The sequence below is a fragment of the Anguilla anguilla genome, chromosome 14 (assembly GCF_013347855.1).
Source record: "Anguilla anguilla isolate fAngAng1 chromosome 14, fAngAng1.pri, whole genome shotgun sequence".
NCBI lineage: Eukaryota > Metazoa > Chordata > Actinopteri > Anguilliformes > Anguillidae > Anguilla > Anguilla anguilla.
Window position 1 is genome coordinate 29,595,495 of NC_049214.1, and position 27,095 is coordinate 29,622,589.

General features: G+C 48.9%; 2 protein-coding genes across 4 annotated transcripts in view; one reads left to right on the forward strand and one right to left on the reverse strand.

Moving 5' to 3' along the window:
* The window catches only part of LOC118213430 (DENN domain-containing protein 1A-like), a 50,865-nt gene extending 48,806 nt beyond the window's left edge, over positions 1-2,059 (forward strand). For all 3 annotated transcript variants that reach the window (XM_035392402.1, XM_035392403.1, XM_035392404.1), the window contains exon 22: positions 9-2,059. In XM_035392402.1, the coding sequence (XP_035248293.1) occupies positions 9-572 (564 nt within the window). In that variant the 3' untranslated portion in view covers positions 573-2,059. The remainder of the gene's footprint in view (positions 1-8) is intronic.
* A 1,219-nt stretch (positions 2,060-3,278) lies between these two features.
* crb2a (crumbs cell polarity complex component 2a) lies at positions 3,279-26,616 on the reverse strand. The gene is made up of 13 exons (XM_035390096.1): positions 26,261-26,616; positions 17,836-18,528; positions 14,176-14,371; positions 13,155-13,294; positions 12,266-12,445; positions 11,823-11,936; positions 10,209-11,168; positions 8,528-9,141; positions 8,166-8,331; positions 6,936-7,797; positions 6,516-6,632; positions 5,821-5,947; positions 3,279-5,436 (listed from the first exon to the last, which is right to left on the reverse strand). The coding sequence occupies exons 1-13, from the start codon at positions 26,328-26,330 to the stop codon at positions 5,215-5,217; spliced, it is 4,461 nt and encodes a 1,486-aa protein (XP_035245987.1). The 5' UTR covers positions 26,331-26,616; the 3' UTR covers positions 3,279-5,214.
* Positions 26,617-27,095: the final 479 nt, after the last annotated feature.

Consider the following 27,095-nt stretch of genomic DNA (forward strand, 5'->3'; position numbering starts at 1 on the left):
TCCTGCAGGTTTCCGGGCGTGATGGTGGTTGGGAGGATTTCCAGCAGACCCTGAGCGTGCCCCCCCTGCTCCCCCAGTGTGTCAGGCCTGGCAACGACGTCACCAAGCAAGTCGCTGTTAGCAACGGGAGCGTGGACCTGCTCAGCCTGCTAGACCCACTGAAGAGCTCGCCTGACCCAGAGGCCCCGCCCCCGAAGAGCGCGCCTTCCCTTTGCCTGTTCCCCCTCAACCCGCCCACCTTTTCTTCTGTTCCCTGCATCCCTTTCTCCCAAAGTCAGCACCACGCCCCTACAGGAGTCCCCCACGGACACTACACCCCGACTGCTGCCGCATATCCGCCGCACCTTCGACTGTCGGGTTACGCCCCCTACGTCCCTTCAGCCCCGCCCACGGGGCGTGGCCTCTCGCGGCAGAACCCCTCCCTCCCTGGCCTCATCCAGATGCCCTTGGTTATTTCGACACCCCCCCGGGGCACCGTGCCCCCACCGGCTCGGGATCCGTTTGGGGACTTGCTAGATGCAAGCAAGCCAGCGGCCCCTCCTGATGCGAAACAGTGGGCGAATTTCAACTGACTCTGCCCCACTTACACCACTGCTATGACTGGGCTGACCCACACGGGCCACAGGGAGAGAATCGAGCGGGTCACACCCAACAGCTCCCAGGCCTTCTGGGAACTGTAGTCTAGTGACAGCAGAGCAAGGCTTCCTCAACAATGCATTATGTGCAGCTACTGCCAGATTCAAGTCTCAGCTCCTATTCTCCCTGCTTCTTTACTAAGGAGGGTTCCAGTTGGTAACAGGAGTTTCTGGTGCTGTATTACTGTACAGAACATCCATTGCCACTATAGTGTGTTTAGTCATTTAGTCATGTCTCTTAATGAATTTTCAGAGACTTTTCTTAATGCTTAAACTCATTGGGGTTTTATCTGCTCTGTGCGCAGAGACCAACAGCAATCTGCAGGCCTTCACTTCAGAGCTCCGCAGAAGCAGAGAGACTTTGCGTTCTCAAATCATCGGCTGTTTTAAAATATAACAGTTGAGCAGACTCTCAAATTCTCCTGTTTTTCAGTCTGCTTGATGAGTTTTTTTCAGGGTGGAGCAGAGAGGTTTTTTTGTGTCCTTGTCCTCTGTCAGGGACTGAGCCAGAAAATTTTTTAACTGTAAGTGGACTTTCTGGTGAGCAGACTGGATTTTTGTCAAACAATGTGCGAAAGTCGTTTTCAGGTTCAAGCAATGGCATTTTACGTGTTTCACTGCCTCAACATGTATTACAGAACTTCATTTTATGAAGTTCATTTTAATACCAAATGAAGGAAAAATACTGAGACAAATTACTTTCATTGATTGTATGAATAGATATATGCAATCTTTACATTGTTCTGTAGGATTTGTTTAGCAAGAGGAGATTGAACTTGCTCATTGCCAAACAGATCTGATATTTAAAAAGAAACAAACTGCAAACCAAACAAAGACCACAGGGATCTGTTTTGTAAAACTGAATGTCAAAAATATTATGATTTATTTGTGAGTGTATTTCATTTGGTAGGAATGTGGATTTTCTGGGAGGTCCAAGGCAGGAGAGCTGATGTACCTGGAACAAAGCAAACACTAGGTAGCGGTGAACATTAGCAAACTTTGTCAGTTTAGATTTGTTTGAAAAACGTCAGCTGTCCTGGCTGCCATATGTTTGCAGCATTAACAATGTGATATCTTCAGTTAATCTTCATTTTGAATTTGAATTCAAGGCCGCACTTTCCTCACAGAACTGATCTCAGAAAAGCGCCAAAGAGCAGGAGCAGAAGAGGCCCAGGCTTCGAGTTTGGGCCTAAACTGCGTGTTTCCCTGGGCAGCTCTCAGCTTAGGACCCAGAAACACAAGAAGCACTGAAATTAGGAATCTGTCGTTTTCGTTATACAAGCTGCCAAACCAAAATAATGCTTGAAGTATTTTTAAAAAAATCTTATTAAATGAAGATTTATGACAATGATCATGTGAGTTATAACTCCCCAATCCCTTTTCCACTATATACTGTGTCCAATAAATGTCAACGTTGTTCTGTCTTTATTTTTCCTGTTTGTTCTCATTCTTACCTTTCTACGTTGCACCTGACTTTTTTGCCATCATCACTGTGACGATCGGCATGACTATGGCAAGTGGGACGCAGTAGCAGCCCAGAGAGGTGGCCGCCAGTAGTCCAGGAAGATGGCACCTCTGCTCCTGCTTCTGCTGAGGAGGGGAGAACCTGAGAACCACCTCAAAGCGTCATGTATCACTGGGGTTGTGGGGTGGTCGTGTAACCAGAAAAAATAAGAATCTTTGCACAGTGGCTTGCACGCAAAGTTATCAAGAAGGGGAAACTTTTTTTAACAAAAATTTTTTAAATGAGCTTTAAATTTATTTTTCATTTGTATTATTTCATTCATGACATTTACCTTATTTTTCATCAATTTTAAATGGGTTCCCTGAAGTTTTCAAAGGCTTCAATTAGGGTTAAGGGCTCAAATTAGGGTTAGGGTTAGGAAAACAGTAAGTCTGAGGGTTAAGGCGAATACACGGCTGTGTTCAGTAGCTTGAAGAATGGTTAATACATGGGTTTGTTAATGATTTTGATTGAGCCAAATATTTTCTATGTGTACCTATGGCCATTGAAAAATGGGCAGTGTGTCTGCAATCAGGGTTAAGTGCTCAAACAAGGGTTAGGGTTAGAAAAACGGCAAGTCTGAAGGTTAAGGTGAGTTTGCGGCTGTGTTCAGCAGTTTGAAGAACAGTACATAGTACATGGGTTTAACCCTAACCCTAAGAAACCCTAAAGTACCCTAACCCTATGTAACCCTAACCCTAACCCTAACCAAACTTTATTCCCTAACTCTACCCTAAACTGTATCTAACGTAAATCCTTTAATCCGAAAGTATACCTCATTATTTAGTAACTAATCTTGAATCTGCCAAAAAAAAATGTTTAAAGAAATTTTTGATGAAATGTGTGTTTTGGTGGAAATACTGCCAGATACATAAGTCTTTTAACCAAACAAATGTAATAATGCAAAAATTATCAATGCTGTGCTTTATTTTAACAATAGTTTGAATACCCCTTTCTCTGCCAAGAAGCATGGAATTTGAATGTTTGAAAGTTTCTTTTCAAATCAGCAGTGGTGGGAGGGTAAAAAAATCCTTTCAGAGGTGTAGAATAGTCTGTGGAAGGGAGCACTTGTATGCAGTTAATATATTTGAATATTAGTGAAACTATAACAGAATTTAAAGAATACTCAGCACCAATGGTTTTCACATTTTTGAGTTTTTGTTTTTCAGGTGAACTATAGGTAACATCTCCCAAGTTATGATAAATACAGCACATTTTTACATTTATAAAAAACAATCAACTTAGACAATAACAATAAAAACCTTATTTACCACACAAAACAGAAATACAGGTGAAAATACAGTAGATATCCCACACAGTTATGTACACGTCCAGTGCTGTTCTACTTTTCAACCCTAAAGTGAAGAGAGTGACACTGACTTCTTTAAACACACACACACACACACAGCTCTTGGATTCCTTCTGGCTATGCTTCTTAATTACAGGAGGTTCCTGTTGGTCACATGCGTTTCCAATGCCGTGTCACAGTAGAGAACCTCCATTGTCACATCATTGTCCTTAGTCAGGTCCCTTAATGAAATTTCAGAGGGAGTGCATCATCAAGTGCGTGGACTGTTTGGGTTTCAACAGTAGGGAGACAGACATTTCAGTGTTGAGACAGAACTGAGTATCTGGTGGGCCTAGCATATCTGTGATGTCAGTTTCCATTAAGCACAGAAACGGGGGCAACAGAAGCAGGCGCTGAATGAGACTGGACTGGTAGCCTAGGGCTAACTTCCGTATGAACATGCGGGGGAAACACAAAACATTTAGATTTAAAAAAAATTTTTTGAGATCTTATAATCAGCCACAGTTTACATTTGTGTTCTCCTGTCCTCGTACTTTCACGTTTAAGGTTCTTGTGTTCACCCCCTCGCTGTGACCTATCACACGCCATCACGTTTAAGGGTCTTGTGTTCACTCCCTCACTGTGACCTATCGCACGCCCCTGTGCAGGACTGCCAGCCGCAGTCGCTGGTTTCCATCATCTAAGCCCTACTCACACAGACCTGCGTTCAGCCTCGTTTCCCTCACAGATCAACTAGAAGGAAGCTGCAGCGACATCTTGTGTTACATGGAAGACCACCAGAATAGGGAAGCGACTACAAATGGAGATGGGTTATCGAAGCCCATTTAAAGATGGATCCTTTTAGTTCTGTTTTACCGTAAGGAAAATATAAATATGTATTTACAGCAGCACCCACTAGGAGAGGGAGACAGAGGCCAGGGTGGACCACTCCCTTTATACAGCTCTAATGTCACATTTTAACTTCTTTCTGTTTTAACTAAACACACAATAGCTTGTACAAATATTACACACACACCCACACAACTCAAAATATACATATACTGTGCATTATCGCATATCAAAGTCATATTAAGTGGCAAAAAAGTAAACAAGAAGGAATGACAGAGGAAAGGAAGTTTCACAGGTGCGTCAGGCAGCCCGTGTGCGAGGCCACTAACTGGCAAAGTCTGGGCACTGGAAACCCCAGGTGTGGGGAAGAGCACGGTTCCATGCCAGCGTCCGTGCCCGCTCCGCCCCACACCCCCCTGCCCACTGCCAGGGAGGTGCCAAGGTAGGTGCCCTGTTGAGTATTCTCACTGCCCCTAAGGGTGGGCCTGGTCACAGCAGGCATGCCCACTCCCCTCCATGCGTCACAGGAGTCTGCAGCAGGTCTCCAAGGCAACAAGGCCGGCCCCTGTCCCGACCCCAGGTTCTCCTTCCACGTTGGGCTGTGGCCCCGCCCCTGGAGGTCCCATGACTTATCCTTAAACCGTGGGTAGATTTACGGTGTGATGTCATTGCATTACTTGACCTCATTGGTCAGAACAGCTTTCACTCTTGTAGCCACACCTGCAGTAAAGAGTGGAGAGGGCTGGTGTGTCCTGTTTAACTAGCTGGAGTGGGGTCAAAACACAGACGCCATTTTATAGCCCGAGTCTCTAAAATCTTACCTTGAAAAGTGTCACAGTCGCACATAGTTGCTTTGAGAGAGAGGTGATTCGGTAAATTGGCAGGGGTGTGCCAGGGTGCAGAATGGGGGGGTCATGGGGGAGGGGGGGGTCCTGGGCTCAGATGAGTCGCTCCTCGGGAGGCACCTTCAGCATGCTGTCCATCTCCAGCCGGGCCCCCGCCACCTCCTGCTGGCTGGGGCTGTACGTGCCCTCCGACTGGCGCTTCTTCCTCGCCGTCATCACCATGACGATCAGCCCGATGACGGCCAGCAGCACACAGCAGCAGCCCAGCGGGATGGCCACCACCAGCCAGGGCACGCGGTCCCTCCTCTCCTGCTTCTGCAGGGGAGAACCGGAGAACACACAAGAATCACATGACCCTGTTGATTTCAGGCTATCACACTACCAGAGCTACATGCCACATCACTTAGACACTGTGCAAAGCTGGCATCGCCAGGACAGGAAGGAAATCCAGAGCACAACCAAAAAAATGCTCAACACAGAGAGAGGGAAAGAGAGGACAAAAAAGAAAAGATGAGAAGAGGAGAGGGAGAAGAAAGCTAAGAATGGCACCAAAAAAGGAGAGGAAAGAAGAGAGGGAAGATAAGAGGGAATGGAGGAAGAGAATGGTAAAAGGGAAGACAAAGAAGAGAATAGTGATAAAGGAGTGAAAGGAAGAGAGGGAAGGGGAGAGCAGTGAGGGGAGGAGTGTTTTTTTCTTACGCTGTTCTCGCAGTGCCTGCCAATGAAGCCAGGAACGCAGACACACTGGAACCTGTTGAATTGGTCCAAGCAGGTTCCCCCGTTCAGACACGGGTTCGACTCACACTCGTCTGCTTCCAGCTCACACCTGGGACAGACAGGCACACACATACACACCATTAAAATACCGAGATGTCTGCAAGATGTCTGTGATTTATATAGCCACTGTTTTAGCGATTAGCTCTTATCATGTGTGATTCAATGTTTTAAAATGTTGGGTTGTGTTGTAGCCCTGTGGTATTCTGGTTTAATTCATTTGTAAAAGTTCTTGCAAATTTATTAAAAAATAATTACATTTACATAAGGAAAGAGCAGCAATGTTTAGGTTCAATGTGAGAAGAATTCCTAAACTGGAAATATAGTTTGGTTTGAGTGTATAGAGAACCCCTCCAATAAAGCTAATCACTGATATTGGTGGAGTGAGGTAATGCGCATAAACATTCTTCCTGGATAGGTCTAGGGTTGCACAGACAGAGGCATAGCATATGGTAAACCATAGAGCCCGCTACTCCATTTCATTTCAATTTGACACCAATAGGTGGTGTGTCACTGTCTGGCTTTCAGCTATTTTAAGAACATTTTCTGGGGCTCTTAAAGTTAAACCCCATAATGAACCTCTTCTCATCGGTCAGTGTGTGTATGACTCCGGTTCTGACCTGTCCCCTGCGTATCCTGGACTGCAGGTGCAGTCTGCTCCCCAGGGCCTGTCCATGCAGGTCCCGCCATTGGCGCACTGCACATCCTCCTCACACAGCAGGGGTGGGTACTGCCACCTGGTGGAGAGACAAGGAATGACACTCTTCACTGAACAAACAGCATGTGCCAAATTCAACTTAAAACAGTACAATCTGCAGGTGAATATATAATATATAAACATATATTATATATTATATAATATATCATTAATAATTTCTAATATATAATATCATTTAATTGTTAACAAAATATTATGACACTTGCAATAGTAATTGTACTTTTTTAAATATTACAAACTCTTAGTAATATATTATAATACACAGGACTTTTATTCTGAAGCCCCCCAGCTGCTGGGTGGTGCTGTTACCATGGATACTCACTGGCAGAGGGGTCCTGTGAAGTCGGGGGGGCACACGCAGGTGTAGAGGTCCACCCCGTCCACGCAGGTGCCCCCGTTCTGGCAGCCGTGCCCCGGGCAGTCGTCCACGTCCTCCTGGCACAGGTCGCCCTCGTACCCTGGCTCGCAGTCGCAGCGGAAGCCCCCCAGGAGGTCTGCGCAGACGCCGTGCGCGCAGGGCTCGGCTGCGCAGTCGTCCGTGTCGCGCTCGCAGAGAGGCCCCTCCCACCCGGGCGCGCACGAGCACGCCAGGAGGTCGAAGAGGTCCAGGCAGGCGCCGTCGTTCTGGCACGGCTGAGAGAGGCAAACGGGGCGTCCCGCGCACCCCAGACGCACGTCCCCTCCCCCGTCCCGGACGAAGCGGGCGGGCTGCGGCGGTCGGCCGTCGTCCACGAAAGGCAGGTAAACCCCGCCCACCCTCACGTCGCCGAGGCAACCGGCGAACTCCTCCCCGACCCACACGGGGGCCTCGCCCAGGAAGTCGAGGCTCCCCGCCGAGCCGGGGCTGCCCCCCTCGCTCCAGCCGTCCACGGCGATCAGCCAGCGCGACGCCCCCTGCTGGGGCTCGGCCATGGACACGCGCACGCGGTGCCAGTCGCCGTCGGCGACGGGGCGGCGGCTGGAGAAGGCCAGGGCCTCCAGGCCGTTGGCGTGGCGGATCCTCACCAGGAGGGAGGAGTTCCGGAGCCCCACGCTGAAGAGCTCCTCCCCCAGCGAGGCGCGCAGCAGCACGCCGTCCGACGTCCGCGTGCGCACCTCCATGGAGACGCCGGTCACCGGGGCGACCAGGGAGCCGCCGGCGCTGAACCGCAGGGCGCTGCTTTCAAACGTGGCGTTGCTGAGGCCTGGGGGGGGGGTGGGGGGCAGGGGGAGTGGCAGGGGGGAGGGGACAGAAGTGTTACTGTGTGGCCAAAATGCTTTCAGACTCCTGTCTGAATCTCAAACATTAAAATGTTAAAATGTTTTAACATTCCAATGGCTCAGAGGCTAAGTGCAGTACAAAGTGAGTTGTGGCATCGTGTGGACGGTGATCAAGGTCAGAGGCTATCAGTGTTTATAAGGGGTCAGCATGCAGAAAGTTATGGGTTCAGTGTGTAGAACAGCCCGGGTCGGTGTACAGAAGAGAATGGGGGTCAGTGTTAAAGGTTATGGGGTCCAGGTGCTGTGAGTGTGCAGAATGGGAACGGGGTGGAGTCCGGGCCCTGGAGCTCACACTCGTATCCATCGGGCAGGTCCACGCAGCGGCCGCCCATCACGCAGGGGTCGCTGACACACCACACGCGCGTCTCGCACGTCTTCCCCGTGAAGAACACGGGACACGCGCACGCAAAGTCGTTCCAGGTGACCCTGCACTCGCCCCCGCTCTGACACGGCTCCACCTGCGGGCATCAGGTCAAATGAGCTAAGCTCACATTCCATACTGCACCATCACTACGACAACCGGCCAGGTGAGAGTGAGTGAACCAGCAATCACTCTCACCTGGTCAGTTTTTTTCCCCGTACAGTTCATCACTTTTGAGAGCTTTTCTCACTGCAATGACAAAGCGAAATTACTATTACTACAGAGCTCCTTACCAGACAGGTGTCATCGCTGATGCATCCAGGCTCCAAGTCCTTGGCATCGCTAGGGAAGTAGCGCTCCTCAGCATCACCGTCAGCGTCACCGTCAGTGTCACCACCAGCGTCACCGTCAGCGTCACCGCCAGCGTCCGCGCGAGCGTCCAGGTCCAGCCGCACTCGGCCCAGACGCACGTCTTGAAGGCAGCCCTTGAAGTGCCCCCCCCAGGCCTCCAGGTCGCCCCCGCCCTCCGGGAGGCCGCCCACGAAGGCCGAATCCCCCGCCTCCACGCCCACCGCGGGCAGCGCGCCCAGCGGGTACAGCGCGGCCCCCTGCCGGAGGGACACCAGGCCCTGCCGGAGCTCCAGCTCCACCAGCCTCCTCTCGCCGTCGGCCACGTAGACGGGGGCGGCGGCCGGGGGCGCGTCCGGGGCGGCGGCCCACAGCCGGCCCATCCGCAGAAACACGCTGAGGTACGGCGCCCCCTCCCGCTGGAGCTGCAGCAGCAGGCCGTCCCGTTTCAGGGAACGCAGGAAGAAGGACGCGCTGAAGTCGGAGCCGAGCGCGGCGGGGATGTCGAATGCGGCGTAGCTCGACGAGTTCTCGTGGCTGAACGTCCAGGAGGGGTACTCTGCGGAGGACAAAGAGAGAGAGGGGGATCAGACAAACGAAAACAAAAGAAGCAAAACCAACCCAGGACGGGAGGACAACTGCTCCATCACTTCTTCCAAAATAACTTTTCTTACTGCCAGAGCACAATGGTACAGCAGGGCCCTGCTGCCACAGAGAAAACACAGAGAAAGCTCAGTATCTTGTTACAAGACATGTTTCTTGTTATAATTAGAAACTTTTACATATGAATGTATCTTGTTATAAAGAAACATTAATTAATTACTTTTGATATAACTAGAAAAGTTTATATGTCATTAGAATGAGATATTGAAAGATATTGTTATAATAATAAAAGCATACTTCCATATTTCATTATAACAAGATACTGTCTTATTATAGATATTAATCTTATTATATCAAGAAAACAGCCTGTTGAAAATGACACAGAATTCATTCAGTGGTTCACACTACTGCCAGATTCGAGTCACGGCCTGCCCTGATCCTCTCTGCGTGGGGTTTGCATGTTCTCCCCACGTTTGCATGGCTTTCCTCCAGGTACTCCTGGTTCCCCCCACAATCCAAAAACTTGGATTCGTAGCCCAAGGCCTACAGATAGTTAGCCTCCCTGGCTAACTCTGCTAAATTTCTATAAATGCTTTTCATGTGCTTTGACCTTGTCAAATAAATTAAAATAATTCTGCTATCTTTGAGCGCTTCAGATGAAATAGTGATAAGTCTGCATACATTAAGAGGAATACTGAAATACATGGGGCTCTACAAAGCAACCAATCAGTCACTGCATTATTTCTCATTGGTCAGCTCAAGAGGCACAGAAGGCTGCAGGGATGTTTGTCATTATAACAAGAAACACTTGTTTTCTCTATAACGAGATATTCAAGTTTCTTGTAATAACAAGATATGTTAGAGTGTCTTAACAAAAAAAGGCTCCCATTATAACCAGAAACGTTTCCCTCTTGCAGCTACTACGGCATTTAACGTCATGTACGGACTACTGCTGTCAGTTGTGACACCAATGACTTGGCATTGTCTCTGTAAAATGTAAATGTAGCAGGCGAGTCTGTCTACCCTCTTCACAGCTATCCCCATGGAACGGCCGGTGACAGTCGCATCGGAAGTGGGTCCAGAGGTCGATGCACTGGCCGTGGTCGGAGCAGGGGTCCGGCTGGCACCACTCGGTCTTGAGGCAGCCCGGCTGCAGGTCCTCATCCTGGCCAGGGGACAGGTTTTGGGGCAGGATGGGTCGGCCGTCCACCAGCAGGTCCTCCATGCATCCCACAAACCCTGTCCTGGTCTTTGTGGTGTCCAGGTAGTCATCAGGGACCCCGCCCACGTACACCTGATTCATGGACTCTGCCATGGGGTCAAAGGTCATGGCGGGGTCCATGTTTTCAGCTCGGCAGCCCTCCTCACCCTCGCACCCGGCCCCCTTCAGGACCAGCATCAGCCCGGCCCCGACGACCACGCCCACCTCCTGCCAGTCACCGTCGCTGACCACGCCCTCCAGCCACGCCTCCTGAGCCCCGCCCTCTGACTCCGCCCTGGCCCGCAGGCTGCCGCCAACGATCTCCAGGGACAGGAAGTTGTGGGCGTCGCCCCGGTGGAACACCACCATGTCCGGCAGGGTGGTGCGGAGACGCAGGCTCACGCTCGCCTGCCCGGGCCCTGGCTCCGCCCACCGGCGGCTGCGATTGGCCGGCGGCACCTCCACCAGGACAAATCCGGGCGTAGAGAAGGAGAAGGTGGTTGGCGTGGCACAGAGCTCCCCGTAGAACCCTGGCGGGCAGACGCAGGTGCTGCCGTGGAGACCGTCCGAGGCCACCCAGGGCCGGCAGGTGGCGCCGTTTTCGCAGGCGTGTGCCACGCAGCCCAGCAGGAGCACGTCGCAGTGCCGGCCCCCCCACGGCAGGGCGTCGGGTTCCAGCTCAGGGCAGACGCAGGTGTAGTCGGCCACACCGTCCTGACATAGCGCCCCGTTCTGGCAGGGGGCGCTCTCGCACTCATCAATGTTCACCTCACAGTCCAAACCTGGGGAAGACGGCACCCACATTACTAAACCTGTACAACTCCCATATTTAAAATACTACCCCACTCCCATACTCTACTACCCCGCTCTCAAACTCTACTACCCCACTCTCAAACTCTATTACACAACTCCCATACTCTACTACCCCGCTCTCAAACTCTACTACCCCACTCTCAAACTCTATTACACAACTCCCATACTCTACTACCCCACTCCCATACCCTACTACCCCACTCTCAGAATCTACTACCTCACTCTCAAACTCTATTACACAACTCCCATACTCTACTACCCCACTCCCATACCCTACTACCCCACTCTCAGACTCTACTACCCCTCTCTCAAACTCTACTACCACATTCTCAGACTCTACTACCCCACTCTCAGACTCTACCACCCCACTCTCAGACTCTACTACCCCACCCTCAGACTCTACTACCCCACACTTAAACTCAACTACCCCACTCTCAGTCTGCACTACCCCCATGCAAAGACTCTACCACTCCCTCTCAGAGACGACTACTCCCACACTCGGACTACACGGCACACTTGCCCTCAGAGTCACCGCTGTTAGGGAGGACAGGTGGGTTTTTCTTTAAAGCTCTAATTAATCTGTTGACACTGAGATTCCAGTGCAGTCAGTGAAGCTCTCTCACCTGTGAACCCAGGAGGGCAGGTGCAGGTGTACCCATTGATGTGATCCTCACAGCTCCCACCGTTTAGGCAGGGTGAGGACTGGCACTCGTCTATATCCAGCGAACAGTTCTCTCCTGTCAGGGTGGCAGGGGGAGGAGTCAGTAAAGGGAGAGGGCCAATGGAACACAAGTAAATGATCATCTTAAAATGATAATTCAATAGGATTGCTATGCTAATAGAAATGTGCAAACAGAAGCATGCTTTGGCAACAGATTATATTAGGATAATAACATGAAGTATAAGCATAAAGGCATGAACCCGTTGAAAAATGACACAGAGACAAACCTGTGTATCTAGACACCAACACAGGTAAATGCATACTCACCTGTGCATCCAGGCATTGACAGTTAAATCCACATACCCCTGTGCCCACATTGGCATTGGTAAAGGTACGCAGACATACCTGCGTATCCAGGTTGGCACTGGCACAGGTATCCGGCAGCGTAGGCGTAGAACTCCCACTCTCTCTCAGGCAGCTCTCCGTAATGCGCCCTGTCTGAGCGCTGGATGCACTCTCCACCGTTCTCACACGGCTGCGCCTCACACTCATCTATATCCACCTCACAGCGCTCCCCTTCATAGCCTGCAGAGGGCGCACACACAAACATGTGCACACTCATCTACATCCACCTCACAGCGCTCCCCTTCATAGCCTGCAGAGGGCGCACACACAAACATGTGCACACTCATCTACATCCACCTCACAGCGCTCCCCTTCATAGCCTGCAGAGGGCGCACACACAAACATGTGCACACTCATCTATATCCACCTCACAGCGCTCCCCTTCATAGCCTGCAGAGGGCGCACACACAAACATGTGCACACTCATCTATATCCACCTCACAGCGCTCCCCTTCATAGCCTGCAGAGGGCGCACACACAAACATGTGCACACTCATCTATATCCACCTCACAGCGCTCCCCTTCATAGCCTGCAGAGGGCACACACACACACACACACAAACATGTGCACACACACACACACACACAAGCACACACACACACACACGCACACACACGTGCACACACAGAAACACGTATGCACGTGCACACACACACGCACACACAGAAACACGTATGCACGCGCACACACACACACACACACACAGAAACACGTATGCACGCGCACACACACACACACACACACACACAGAAACACGTATGCACGCGCACACACACATGCACACTCAATCAATATCCAAAGCACAGAGACAGAGGCCAGGGACAGAGACTATTCGGAGACAGAGGCCAGCGAACAATATAGAGACCAGCAGGAGGCTGCTGCGTTTACCTGGCCAGCAGAGGCAGCTGTACAGTTTCACCCCCTCCCAGCAGGTGGCGCCATTCTGGCAGGGGTCAGACGCACACTCAGGGATGTCCTCTTCACAGTGCTCCCCTGTGAACCCTGTGTCACTGCAGTCACATGAGTATCTACAGGATGACACACACAGCAGTGACTTTACCACACGAGCAGGGCTCTGAATTAAATCCCTCAAACATTCGCCTTTCAAAGTCCATTTCTGTTTTGTACAATACATTACTACTTTTATACCATTTAAGGTACTTTATTTTTATTAAATAGTATATATTATTAGAAATATAAATTAGAGTCTAATATAAATTGGTTTTCTAACGTATGATGCAATACACAGGCAATCAAATATGATTTTCACACTCCGTTTCTCTTCATTTGTCAGAAACTAGTTTCACACTTTGAACAGCTTTGGGTTTATTAGCTAAGAATGCCCTCTACTGGTTTTTTGAGGTAGGTACAATACCAAAAGGACAACAAACAGGAGAGAACCATGGTGAGGATGGTCTTAATTTTCTACAGTAATTGTAATGCAGTGTACTGTTTGGTCAAATTTAAATGAGAAGAAAAATATTGCAGATTTTAATTAGTTGGCTATTTATTCTTCCTAGAGTAATTCAACAGTTTACTATAATATTAGTAGACATTATGAGGACCTTGACTTTTACAATGACATTTCATTAGCAGATGCTCTTGTCCAGAGGAACTTGCAAATCTATATTTAACAAAATCAATTCAGGTCACATATCCTGTGCCTCACCTGGGAATCAAAACTGACCTCTTTTGAGTAATAAGCTCAATTCTCTAGCTGCAACACTATTATTTAGAAAGATATTTCAGCTTGCACACAGTAAATAAATGGCCTGTTTTCCAGTATTGAAAATGAGTGCCCATAGCTGTCTCTGAAAAGGCTTTAAACTTCATTCACATAAGCAAAGTTAATACACAAACCTAGTTAATACACCTGTATGGAAACAAGAGTACATCTGTGGTTCCATACCTGTTCACAAGGTCATTGCAGGTGCCGTTGTTGAGGCAGGGCGCGCTCACGCACTCATCGATGTTGACCTCGCAGTTGGGGCCCTGGAACCCGGGGACGCACTCGCAGGTGTACAGCCCCACCCGGTCCTGACAGGTAGCCCCGTTCTGACAGGGATCCGACCCACACTCATCGATCTCCATCTCACAGTTCACCCCTTCACACAGGAAAGAGAGGGGAAAATGCAGTGGTGAATCATTACATTACATTACATTACAGGCATTTAGCAGACGCTCTTATCCAGAGCGACTTACACAACTTTTTTTACATAGCATTTTACATTGTATCCATTTATACAGCTGGATATATACTGAAGCAATTTAGGGTAAGTACCTTGCTCAAGGGCACAACGGCAGTGTCCTACCCGGGAATCGAACCTGCGACCTTTCGGTTACAAGTCTAGTTCCTTACCCACTGTGCTACACTCCGTCCTCAACGAAATCAACGAAAGGCACATTGTTCACCCCTTCACACATAAAAAAGTGGGGGAAAAAAACATGATAGGATGCACCTGTCACCCATTCACAGAGAAATCAGAGATGAAAGTGATGGAGTGATAAAGCGATGAAGTTTCGTCCCTCACAGAGAAAAGGACAGAGCGCAGCAGCTCTGAACACGGCGATGACTGGGCAGATCACCACACCCTGGCTGTGGCTGGGAGCTGCACAGAGGAGTACATCACATTTTTTACACATTTATGTTATATGTGTTACCATTTTACAGAAACAGCTCTTTTTGTTCCGAGTCACCCAATTTCCGCACTTTTGGAGCGCACTGTGGCTCCGTTCCTCACGTACGAGAACACTGGCAGGGTTCAGAGAGCTCGAAACCCCGCCGGACCAGGGGCCAGGTGGGGACGGCATAACTACCACATTCCTGAAATACCACAGCTATTAAACGTTTACATTTGGGCATTTAGCAGATGCCCTTATACACAGCAACCTAGAAAAGAGTAACACCGATGCCAGTTCATCAGCGTTACAACCAGCTGTAATAAACCTACAACATGCAGTGCCATAGTAAGGGCAGGAGGGAGATTGATAATTACAGCTTTAAGCAGCAGGAGGGTTTGAGGACACAGTGTTTGATGGAGGCAGGTAGGGCTAGCAAACCTGTACAAACGTCTAACAAATCAGTTAGTGGAGTCACAATGTAGTGCATGCGTGTGTTTTCAGGTGCGCGTGCAGATGACAAGCAGCGACGCAGCTGTCCAGGCTGTAGTGGGAGCTCATTCCACCACTGGCTGGCCAGAGCAGAGGCCAGACTAAACCGAGGGGGGGGGGGGGGGGGGGGCAGATTCAACTGACCCTAAAATCTCAGGGTTTGGCCCTCAGTGACCTTATAAGGACGAACCGGCGAGGGAATCGCGTCGGCCCAACGGCGCTGACTGCACACAGTAACCCGCCTTATCTCTGCGGCTGTCGGGGGGAGGGACGCGGGCCTTCTGGACACTGTTACCTGTTTGGGTTATCAGCCTGCACCGACTGCGCCAGGCTTAACCCGCCTGCGCGTTTCCACAGCGACGGGCCCGGAGAGATTAGCAGCCCTCTCCCCTCAGCCCACATTCCTGGAGGCCCGACGCTCCGGCCCCCAATATCCCCCCCCCCACCCCCCCACCCCTGGCTGCCGTCTCAATCAGAGCCACTAAATCACAGCCCTTCTCTCTTTCAAACCTCAGGTGTGAGCGAAGCCTTCAGGAAGAGAGGTCAGGCCAGCCTCAGGGTTAATTAGAACTAAAACCCTATGAGTCTAACAGCCAATCATGTGACAAGTACTCCAAAAAGTAACGTTGTGATCTGATCAGGCTAGCCACGAGCATCTCTGTGTAATCTGTGGCTTAACAACATATTTGAACCTTAAACCAGTAAATATTCATAATATGTTCACCTTTCCTTTTAGAACCGGGTCACTCTCAAAGGGTCTGCTAACCGTTGGCGACCCCAAAAGGGCGAGAATGATAGCAGCCATTTCACAGTTTAGCTGATGCAAATGAAACCTGTTTCCTTCTTTGGATATTAATCCCAAAATAAAACCTTTGGCATTCATCACAGGTGTTAACATGCAGTATAGATTCCACAGGGTGTATTTGTGTGTTTCTGGACGAGTTCCCAAAGGAGAAACAGCCCCATTATCCACCTGCTCTGGGACTGGCAGTGTTGCACTTCAGGTTCATTCTCAGAGAAATGGCAGTTGTCCCTTTCATCGAACAACAAGCCACTCGAAATACCGTGGATGTTTTCCCTCACCCAAACTGGTACCTACTCTGGCCTACACACACACACACACTCACACAAAGATAGGAATTCTGTCCAACATCAAATGTCAACACTCGATCACTCTCAGCGCAATGGTGAATGTGCTGTCTGCGAAAAACGACTGGCTAAGTGGGTATGAACTTTTAAAGGAAAGGAAGAGATCCATTACATTCCCCCAAGTAATAGATGTCAGGCTCTTTTGATCTTGTTATACTGCAGTCTACGTGTATATAAACAACAACCCAATACATAAGGTGGGAGGCCCATACTATATACAGACATAGCAATACTATCTGTGTGGAAATTAGATGTGTAAGATGAGTTATTTGCTTGCAATGAAGTAGCGATATTGGCTGAATGAGCCAGTAGGATTTTCAATGAATTCCTAACTATTTATCTGCTGGTGGATTGCTCTGATTGGAACAGTTAGCTTAAAAATGAAAAAAGCTCATTTGAAGAGGAAATAAATCGATTTATTTTCATGTGATATTAGCTTAATTGATGCAATGGCAAACGTATTCATTTAATAACGTAATGCACGTCTAAGTCAGCATCTTAAGCCAGACTTGATATGAAGCCTTAATTTTTGCATATTATGAATAAATATAGTTCAGGTTAAATACTTTGCTCAAAGGCACCATGGCTGCACCATACTAGGAATCAAACCTGCAACCTCCGGTTCATAACATTACACTGGCCCCTGTCAATACTAAACAAAGTACTAAACAATATGGATGCATATAACAATATATTTTGGTACTAAACAAAGGGCTAAGATCAAGAGAAGTGCTGAAAAGGGGGACTGGACGTGTGGAAGAGACAGTTCTTCAGCCCAAATCAGAATATGGTTTTTAGCTCTGCAGTCCTGACTGCAATGGGATGCTCTTTACACCACCAGGGAGCCAGGACAAACACAGGCACAGCTCGGACTTTACAGGTCCTTCTAACACTCCACTCCTACGATCCTTCTGTCATCTCTACTTCTTAACTACAGGTGGTGCCCAGCAGGGGCACCTCCAGGGATTTTGGGCCCCATGAAAAGATCTCACACTGGGCCTCACTACCCCAGGGCACCCCAAAAAATCTTATGCTCAAATATTTTTTGAGTGCCAGTCAGTCAGGGCCCTTGGGCCCTTGGAATTGTCCCAACTCCCCACTCACCCAATACGGTGCCACTCGTTTCCAATGGCAACAGGAGTTTCCAGTGCAGCATTACAGCACAGACATCCTTTGCCACAGTACCACCCTAGGTCACACCCGTCCCATGAATAAATATGAATGTGCCCCTGTCACACCCGTCCCATGCCCAGTCACATCCCCCCACCGCACCTCAGACACACTGCTACCCATAACCCCCGGCGCTCACCGGTGAAGCCCAGCAGGCAGGCGCAGGCGTAGCGGTCCTTCTCGTTCACGCAGGTGGCGTTGTTCTCGCAGGGCCGCGAGGCGCACTCGTTGATGTCGATCTCGCAGTTGTAGCCCTGGAAACCGGGGACGCAGAAGCAGTGGTACTGGTCGGCGCCGTCCAGGCAGATGGCGCCGTTTCGGCAGGGGTCCGACAGGCACTCGTCCACGTCCTCCTCGCACTGCTCCCCCCGGAACCCCGGCGGGCACTGGCAGCGGTGGCCCAGGGGCGTGGCCCCGCACGTGCCGTTGTTCAGGCAGGGCTCCGCGGAGCAGTCCCGCACCTCCGTCCGGCAGTCGTCCCCTCCGAAGCCCGCGGGACACACGCAGAAGTGGGCGTCCACCCCGTCCACGCACACGTCCCTGGGCGGCCCGCAGGGGGCGCTCTGGCAGTCGTCCACGTCCAGGGTGCAGTTGGGCCCGGCGAAGCCCGGGGGGCAGGGGCAGGTGTGCTGGCGGGTGCCCGGCACGCTGGTGCAGCCGGGGCAGCGGGCGAAGGAGCAGCCGTCGTACAGCAGCTGGCAGTCCTTGCCCATGTAGGCCACGGCCTCGCGCGGGCACAGGCACACGTAGTCGTCCATGGTGTCCACGCACGTGGCCCCGTTCTGACACGGCTCCGACAGACACTTATCCGACGAGCCGGAGCAGAATATCCCTGCGAACGAGGGGGGGGGGAATATAACAGTTTATTTAACTTATTTATAAACCCCTGTGCATCACAATCATCTTACTTTCAGGTAATAGTAATAATAATAATAATAATAGTAATAATAATAACAACAACAACAACAACAACAACAACAACAATAACAACAACAACAACAATAATGTCCAGAAAAGCTAAAATCATCTTATGTAAAATCAACAGAATTTCAGTCATTCATGAAGCATGGGGACAACAACTGCTACAGGGCAGCAATGGACAAGTGCAATAATAACTAAAGATGTTCACAGCAAAACATTCACCTGTTAAAATGACACTGCTAACAAATGTAGCAATAAAACAAAGTAAGGCATACTGTAACTAAAGATCAACACAATAAATACATTTAACTAAAGAATAAAGCAACAAATGAAGTAAAGTTTAGCATGAACAAAAATGCAATGAAAGAAAATAAGAAACGAAAATAACTAAAGACAACAAAAAACATACTGTAACTAATGATAATTACTTAAAAGTTTAACACAACAAAAGTTGTAACTGAAGAACGGCAGGAGAAACAGGAGTACCAGGCCTAACTGTTTATGTTTGTAGAGGAACTGAAAGGAGGTTACAGTGACTGGGTTGAGTCTGACCCCTAATGCCAAGGGCACCATACGCCACCCAGAGAAGTTCTTGGTGGCTGACAGTGCTGAACGATTTAATTTTTAGTTTAGTCTTTTTTTTTTTTTACTTTTGCTTCACTGAATCAACCAATCGTGTGACTTGCTGTAGAATCATTCTACATTCCACAGCTCCCTCTACCCTCCCCCCTCCCCTGCTCTCCCCGTCCACACACACTTTGATCACTGTTCTGCTCTAAATTTCTCAGTCAGGCAGAAGATATTAATGAAGACAAGCAAGAATGCCTGGGGCCATCGGTGCCAAGAGTTGAGAGCTCCGTGCCCAACGGAGAGAGACTAACCAAACCCTACCACAGTTAACACCTCCATCCCTGCTCTCTGACCCTACCACAGTTAACTCCTCCATCCCCGCTCTCTGGAGCTCCAACCAACAGATGGCTTTGGGCTGTAAAGCACTTAACACGTCTGACCCAAGACCACCACCTGAGCACAGGTGGTAAAAGAGTTGGTGACGGCAAAGCCTCCACTGCTCCTCGAAGACTGTGGATCCCAAACTATGTGCAGCCACCTAAACGCACCACACCTCAGACACCGCTAAACCCCCACCGATCGGGCCACCAGCCGGAGGAACAAAATTTCAAGAATACGCACAACTCCCCAGTGAAGACTATCAGTGTGAACCAGTCACATTAAAGCATTTAGCAGAAGCTCTTATCCAGAGCCAATCACAGTGTAAGAGTGCATACATACATTCACCTGAATTCCATGAGCAATAGCTCTAGACCTGGCTGACAACACTCCCAGAGTAGCGAGTGCTTGTGCCACATCGACTGTCATTTAGAAAACTGCTCTTGACAAAGGAATGCCCAAAGAGGGCTTCATAAAGCAGTGAGAACTACACGAAATAATACAGACAGTTTAGTAGCACACAAAAACACACAGTGATATTTAATTATCTAATAATTTAATCTAATAATGAAATGAAACTTATAATAACTTATTTCAAGGCAAGATTCTATTTCAAAAGCTGGCCAAATATTTTCCAAATACCAACTTAGGAAGCAATGTGTGAACAAGATGTACGTGTCAGAAGTGGAATGTATGATGACACTGCGCAGATGCAGACCTGGACAAAGTCACAACTTCCGATGCATCTGAATAATATATTACTTTCCCAGTGATCAAAGGGTCAAGAGGAAGTCTGAGGAGGGCCACATTTGGCCCCCGAGCTGCCAGCTGAAGTGCCCAAGGAAACCATCAAGCCAGAATGAATTTGTTGTGCACCAGTATCATTAAATATTACGCTTTGTTTTTAAAAAATCCTTTGACCAAAAAAAAAAAGAAAAAAAAAAAGCAGGACATTATTGAGAGGCCAGTAGTGGCAGTTGACCACCAACAAAGTGCCACTAAAAGTGAGTGGGGGAGTAAAATTAAACAGCAGTAATGACAGTAATTCATTGACTGAGCAGCATGAGAAGCACATTCCTTTTGTAATTTAGGTGAAAAGGGGGGGGGGGGGGGTGGGGGGGCATAGCAGTGGGGGCCGTGGGCAGGGCTGAAACAGAGAGGTAGTAAAAGTGCATAATTTGGGCTGTACCCGTAACCACAGCTTAACTTCTGCTTTCAGCGTTTTTCCATTTAGCTCATCGCCACGAGGTGGAAATCCCACCGAACGACCCTTCCCGGAACCCAGTTATGTGTGCGATGGTGCACTGTACCTCCCTCTCGACCCTCCCCCCCAGAATGCCCCAAACCCCCACACTCCACTCCCACACACACACACTCACGAGACGACAGGGCCAGTTGAAAACAGACCTGACTGAGAGGGGAGGGGGAGGGGCCTGTCGAAAGAATGATTCGGCCTGACTCCTAATTCCGTAACCATAGCGACCCGAAAAGCAAGCGACTGAGATTAGGGGAGACCTGTAACTTCCCCCATCCTTCCTTTCCGATGCCCGACCTCTGACCTCTCCCTGTCAGGGTTTCTGGGATCTTCTGGGATGAGAAGGGGAGGTGGGGAGCAGGGTTCCTATCAGAGGGGGGAGGTCAAAGCAAGGGTGCTCACGTGAGCCAGCAGCACAGTAGCGGCAGCAGAGCTAGCTGCATTCATCCAGTCACCAGATGGCCGGATAGCTTATCTTACAACTTACAATCGCGCACCTCCCAAAACCCTAATGCGGCTGGACTTTAACAGGAGCGGTCGAGGATAAACACCTCGCTCAAGGGTACAGTGCGACCCCACTAACGGCACCCACCGGCACGAAGGGCCGCAGACGACATTTCGGATTCAGGCCGCATGCGGCGTCCCACCAGCAAACACCTCATTCCATGAGAGTACACGCTAACATACGTCAGAATCACAGGAGAGCTGTCAAAAAGAAACTACCTCATGAAGGACCGAAAACGAGTTTGGCTCTTTTGGAGTTTTTGCACTTCCTTTATTGTAGCACTACATTAGACACTGAAGTAGCAGACTGAAGCTCTGTGCCCGACAAACAATTATGCCCCCACAAGCAAACACCTATCGGACCGCCCTCTGTGTCAGCTGTCTGCACTAAAGAGGTTGGCGAGCGGAAGGTCCATTCCCCAACTACTTCACATTCATATAAAAGCTGATTCTACTCTTGACTGCCTGGACTCAACTGACAGCAAGAAGACTGCTATAGTGCCAATTTGCAAACTCATGATAGACCAACAGCTGTGTCGATGCATGTTTGTTGGATGGGACCAACAGAGATGCACTTAGAGAACTGCCACTGTTACAAACAGCACAGTTTGGTAAGGGGTGACCAGAAATAAACAAAAATACAAGAACAATTTAAAAAATAGCACATAAAAATAGGTAAATTGGTAAATTTGGTAAAATTGATTGTAGGACCTGGAACTTCTGGCACTTTACGTAGCTTAAAGTTCAAAGCCTTTACTCTACGGATGACAAAAAAAATGTAAACAATATGTTTTCCCCTTTCTTTCTTTTTTCTTATGTAAACAGTAGTAATGTTCCAGCCTCTCTTGGATTTTTTGAAAAACTTTTTATTTGGAATGGTCGAGAGTAAACCGTGTGCGACTGTCCTGGGGGCTCCCTTTCTGATTGGCTCATCCAGCCATCCATCACTGTGGGGACAAAGTCACAGCATTGCCTCTGGAATCATTCTGCAACACTGGGAAAGTGACACTGGCTCTCCTGTAGTACTGTGTGGCCTGCAGGGCGTACTTCTAAAATACCCACTGGCTCCTGGGAGAGTGCATTGGAAAAGTGTAAAACAATTTAGCTGCTGAGCTCAATTTTTGGGGTTATGGGAGGCACAGAAGACACCAAAATCAGCCGCAACACAAACAATGACACCACAGCCCCTGCCAACTGCTTTCTGATTTGCCCTCAGCCCCCGCCCCGGTCCCCAATGTGGGTCCGCTCCGCACCACGTCCATATGGCCATGCACCCCCCTGCCCCCACCTTCCCAGCCAAGGTTGCCACGGTGACTCTTCATGGTCACTGTGCGGGACCCCCTTGAGCCGGGACAGCTTTCCCTGCCTTAATCTGCTGGAGGTGCGCGGTTTTGCTGCCCCGCTAAGCTCCTGATACCTGCGGATTACCAGCAGCAGGCCTGCTGCCACTCACACAGTTAAAAGTGCTTTACCTCCCCAGCGCTCCCGCAGACACCAGGGCCCGTCTGCACGCCACTGGGGCCCTGAGCCCCTGCGCCCCCACCCTGTCAGGGCGCCATGTGGCGGGCACTCTGACCACTCACTCTAGAAGGAAAGGGGAGGGGGCAGGGGTGCACCACCAAACACGGGCCTTAACGTTACAAACACCACGCTGGTTAGAGAAAGAGCAAGTGAGAGAGAGAGAGAGAGAGAGAGAAGAGTGAAAGAGAATGAGAGAAAGAAGAAGAGTGAAAGAGAATGAGAGAAAGAGAGAGAGAGAGCAAAAGAAAGGAAGAGAAAGAAAAAATGAGGCTAATTAGCAAGACCAGACCACTGATCCCAGTCAAAGCAGAGCCCGAGGCAGAGACTCACTCTCGGATGAACAGTAATAAATGCTCCCAAACCCGCAGGATAGGGAGACATTTGTTTTTAAAAAGAACCACTGCCCCGCACAATTTCCCCTGGCCAGCACAGGCCGTCCCGAGTGCAGATTTGAGGTTTAAGGTCGGTGCGAAACAGGCATCATTCACACCTGTGCTATCAGCCCTGCAGGTTCTGCCCTCTGTCAGTCTGGACAGGCCAACCCCTGCTGGGATGGAACACAGAACCTCAGGGCGCATTCTTCACTGATGATGCCATCATTCCCTTGTTTTATGGAGCACATAAGTGTCACGTACACATGCAAACACATATGCATGCATGTAGGCACACACAAGACATCTATGCATCATTGTCCAAGTAGTTTGTTGTGAGTTTCACATGGGTGTACAGTGCATAGCAAAGCAATGATTATTCATAATAATAATAATAGTTGTTGTTATTATTATTATAAACTATTTAAGAAAACAAATGTTTCTCCCATAAAAATAGTTATGGATGTTGGACAAACATACATGTTTGAAACTATGGTCGTCAAACTTAAATCTTCATTACAAATACAACTGGTGTTCACTATATTGTCAGCTTTGCAAACGGAATTTGATTGAATGGCGATTCGCTGTAGCATCTGTCGCTATGTGTTAAAATTTCACGTTTTGCCGTGTGTCCTACCACCTTTTCTGATCCACTGATAACACCGTGCGTGTGTGCGAAGACAAACAAGATTTCGAGGTGCGCACATTGCTATCTGTAGAACTCAAGATAGTTAAAACATTCGGCCCGCACGCAGCTGTCCGGCAAAATAACCGTTCTGGCGCTTGAAGAATGTGTTTTTCCTGCACTGAAGGCTTGGCTTCGGTCAGATGCCAAGTCCATCCTTAAATCCCGCCGCCTCAACCGTCAGCTCTGGGCACCATCTGACGAGCCAATCGGCTTTCATTAATAGACAGCCGAGTTTATTTGATGAAACCTATTAAAATTACGATATTAAGCAACATCATCAATCCCCGTCGTATCCCCTATCCTCATACGTGAAAAACTCAAGGTTTTGTAGGGACTGTGAAAAGTATTACTTTCCGCATCAGTTTGAGACGTCTTATTTGTCTCATGGATGTAGGACAGATATATGTACTCGTCTTCAATAGTGACGCCACTGGATAGTGTACCTAGATGCTGGTCTAGCCCAGAGGTCTAGCCATAAACTAATCTGGCGAGCAATCGGTGCAACACAACGGACTAATCGCGGATAACTAACAACATCCTAAGATACGAAGAGGATACTAAAGATAACAAAAATACTTGGAAACAGACCGCACGTACGTTCGCAGGAAACGCATGTAGCAAGTCGACATCAGTAGCTACTTGTGAGTTCTTTCTCTTATCACGCTTGTGCATAAGCCACAACTTCACTATCACTTGCTGCGAATGTTTCCTCTCTACAACGGCAAAATAGATGTATTTCGGTCAATTGACCTTTCACTTTTCTCATTTAAAAAAAAAAAAAGTTTGCCTCAAAAATATGAATGACACTATTACATCTTGCGACTCACCTCCCTAAAAGGCACCTGACTCTAGAGGGAATTGAACCCAGAGGAAGAGTCTATATTTATATCCCCAAATGTTAATAATGGCTTATCTCAGAAAATAGTTTTAGTGTTAATCAAATGTAATTAGATTCACATGGTATTAGAATTTGATCTCTTTTTTCTTCTTCTTCAAAAACAGCCAAGAGGGATCCCTATAATCTATTTTGTTTTCTTCCTCTTGAGCTAAATAACATGAAGCCTGTCCCTGGATCAGAAGTCCATATCTTTATCCTATCTTCATGGTAATGAAAAACAATGCAACTCGCCCCACCCCCCACCCAGCCTGTGTGAGACACCCCACATGGGGGGGCTGAGGGAAAATTAGGTCAGAGCCGAAAATCCCCCCTCCACCCAAAAGAAATAAAGTACCAGTCACCCCGGGCAGAAGGATCCCTCTCCAGCCATGGGAGGAGAGAGGAGGTGATTGGAGGAGGAAGAGGCTCAGCCAGGGCGCAGCAACCCACATTCAAAGCATGACTGTGCTGGCCGTTCGCATAAAACAATCAGTAAACAACTGCTTAACCCAGCCAACCAGGACAATGCAGCTGGGCATGCTGAATAGAGCAGGGAAATTAACTGTGGAGGGCTGGAATTAGAAATATTTTGACTGTGTCTGTGAAAATAGCTGAAAGATCTGCTCAGAGAGTTTGAGCAACCCCTGTGTTCAGATGTAAAAATTAACCATAGATAAATCTGGCACCATGCTTCACATGGTTTCCATTTACACAATGTCAGTCACCCTGACAAATAAAAGGAAACGGTTGCTAATGAATAGCCTTCAATGAAATTCAACACACTGCTGCATTCTTAGAGACATAGTTGAAACATAATTATGCATAAACAAAAATGCTGATGATATCCCAACATTTCCCCCCCTCATTCAGCAGACTGTCATCCAGAGCATCAGCTAAATGGACAATCCACCCCCCCCCCCCGCCCCCCCCCCCCCCCCCCCTCAAGACGATATCAAATAATAACATATATTCAGAATCACCACACTGGGCATCTGCACATTACATAGCTTATGCTTCTGTGTACTCCCTGAAGACCTGCTGAGGAAAAGGTTGCATGCGTTTCTCCGTGTTTACCGTGCGCAGCGCTCAGGGTTGCAGGGTTGCAGCGCAGGGAGACAGAGGACAGCATGCGCGTGAGCGGCTCTGCGCGGCTCTGCGCGGCTCGCCTGCGCAACCTGTTGCTCCCCGCGGCTAAGGCAGGATTAGCGCTCGGCCACAAACAGCTGCCAGACCCGCACCGCCACTTGTCCTCCCCAATTGGCTTATTCCCAGCCACACACGGCCAGTTCTGCAGAGTGCAGCGATCACCGCTCTGCTACGCAAAACCGCCGCCACCGCACCCCTCGACCCGACCCGTGCGGGAACCTGGCCCAGGACACGGCTTTGCCATATAACGTGCAAAAAATACATGCATGAAATGATGATATAGCTGTTAGATATAAAGAAGGTAAGAAGGTAAGAGATAAGTGGTAGCCTCACCCCATTTGAACATCATCATGGTGATGAGCAGAGTTTTGTGGAACTTCGAATGGATTCTCCCAAACTCCATGGCTGACAAGCGAACCAGTTGCTTCTCACGTACAAAAAACACAAAGACAAACAGACGAAGCAGTTACGGTCCGTTCTGAAGTTTCCCCCTTTGCATCCTGGAGTCCACTTCTCCTTTCCCTGAAGCGTCTGGACGAGGCAGTGCTACAGGCACTCCATGCTTTGTCACCGGCGTGAGCAATATTAGCCTCTTTGGACAGAGTTAGCTTGGCCCCAGTCAAAGCAGTGTAATCACCCTGGGAGACACGTGGAAAACCTGGACTGGAGCCCGGACACGGATCCCCCCGCAGAGGGGGCCGAACACTTTTAAACACCTCCACAGGACGCTTTATCCTCTCAGGACGATTCCCTCTGGGTGAGATGTCACATGATATGTCCAAGAGGACCTGTGTTTTCATGCTGCCCTGTTTTAGGTCTTGCGTGAGGAGAAAAAAGCAGGACTGTTTAAGAGCTACCAGGAGAAACAGACAAGCCCTGCAGTCATGAGAATGCTCTGCGTATATATTTTTAGAATATATGCTATGCCAAACATACTTACACAATGCTCTACACAAGAAATGCAGAAATTACACAATAGTCGATGCACCGCATGTGCAATGCACAGAACTACCTGAAAGTGATAACCGAGCATTTATGGTATTGAACTTTTGTTAAAAACGATTGTAGAAACGGGCTGCCCAACCCTCCTTGTGGAGTCACAGGGCGTGCTGGATTATTTCTCCCCACTCACTGTGAAATTATACTCCAGCTCAGACACAATTAACCA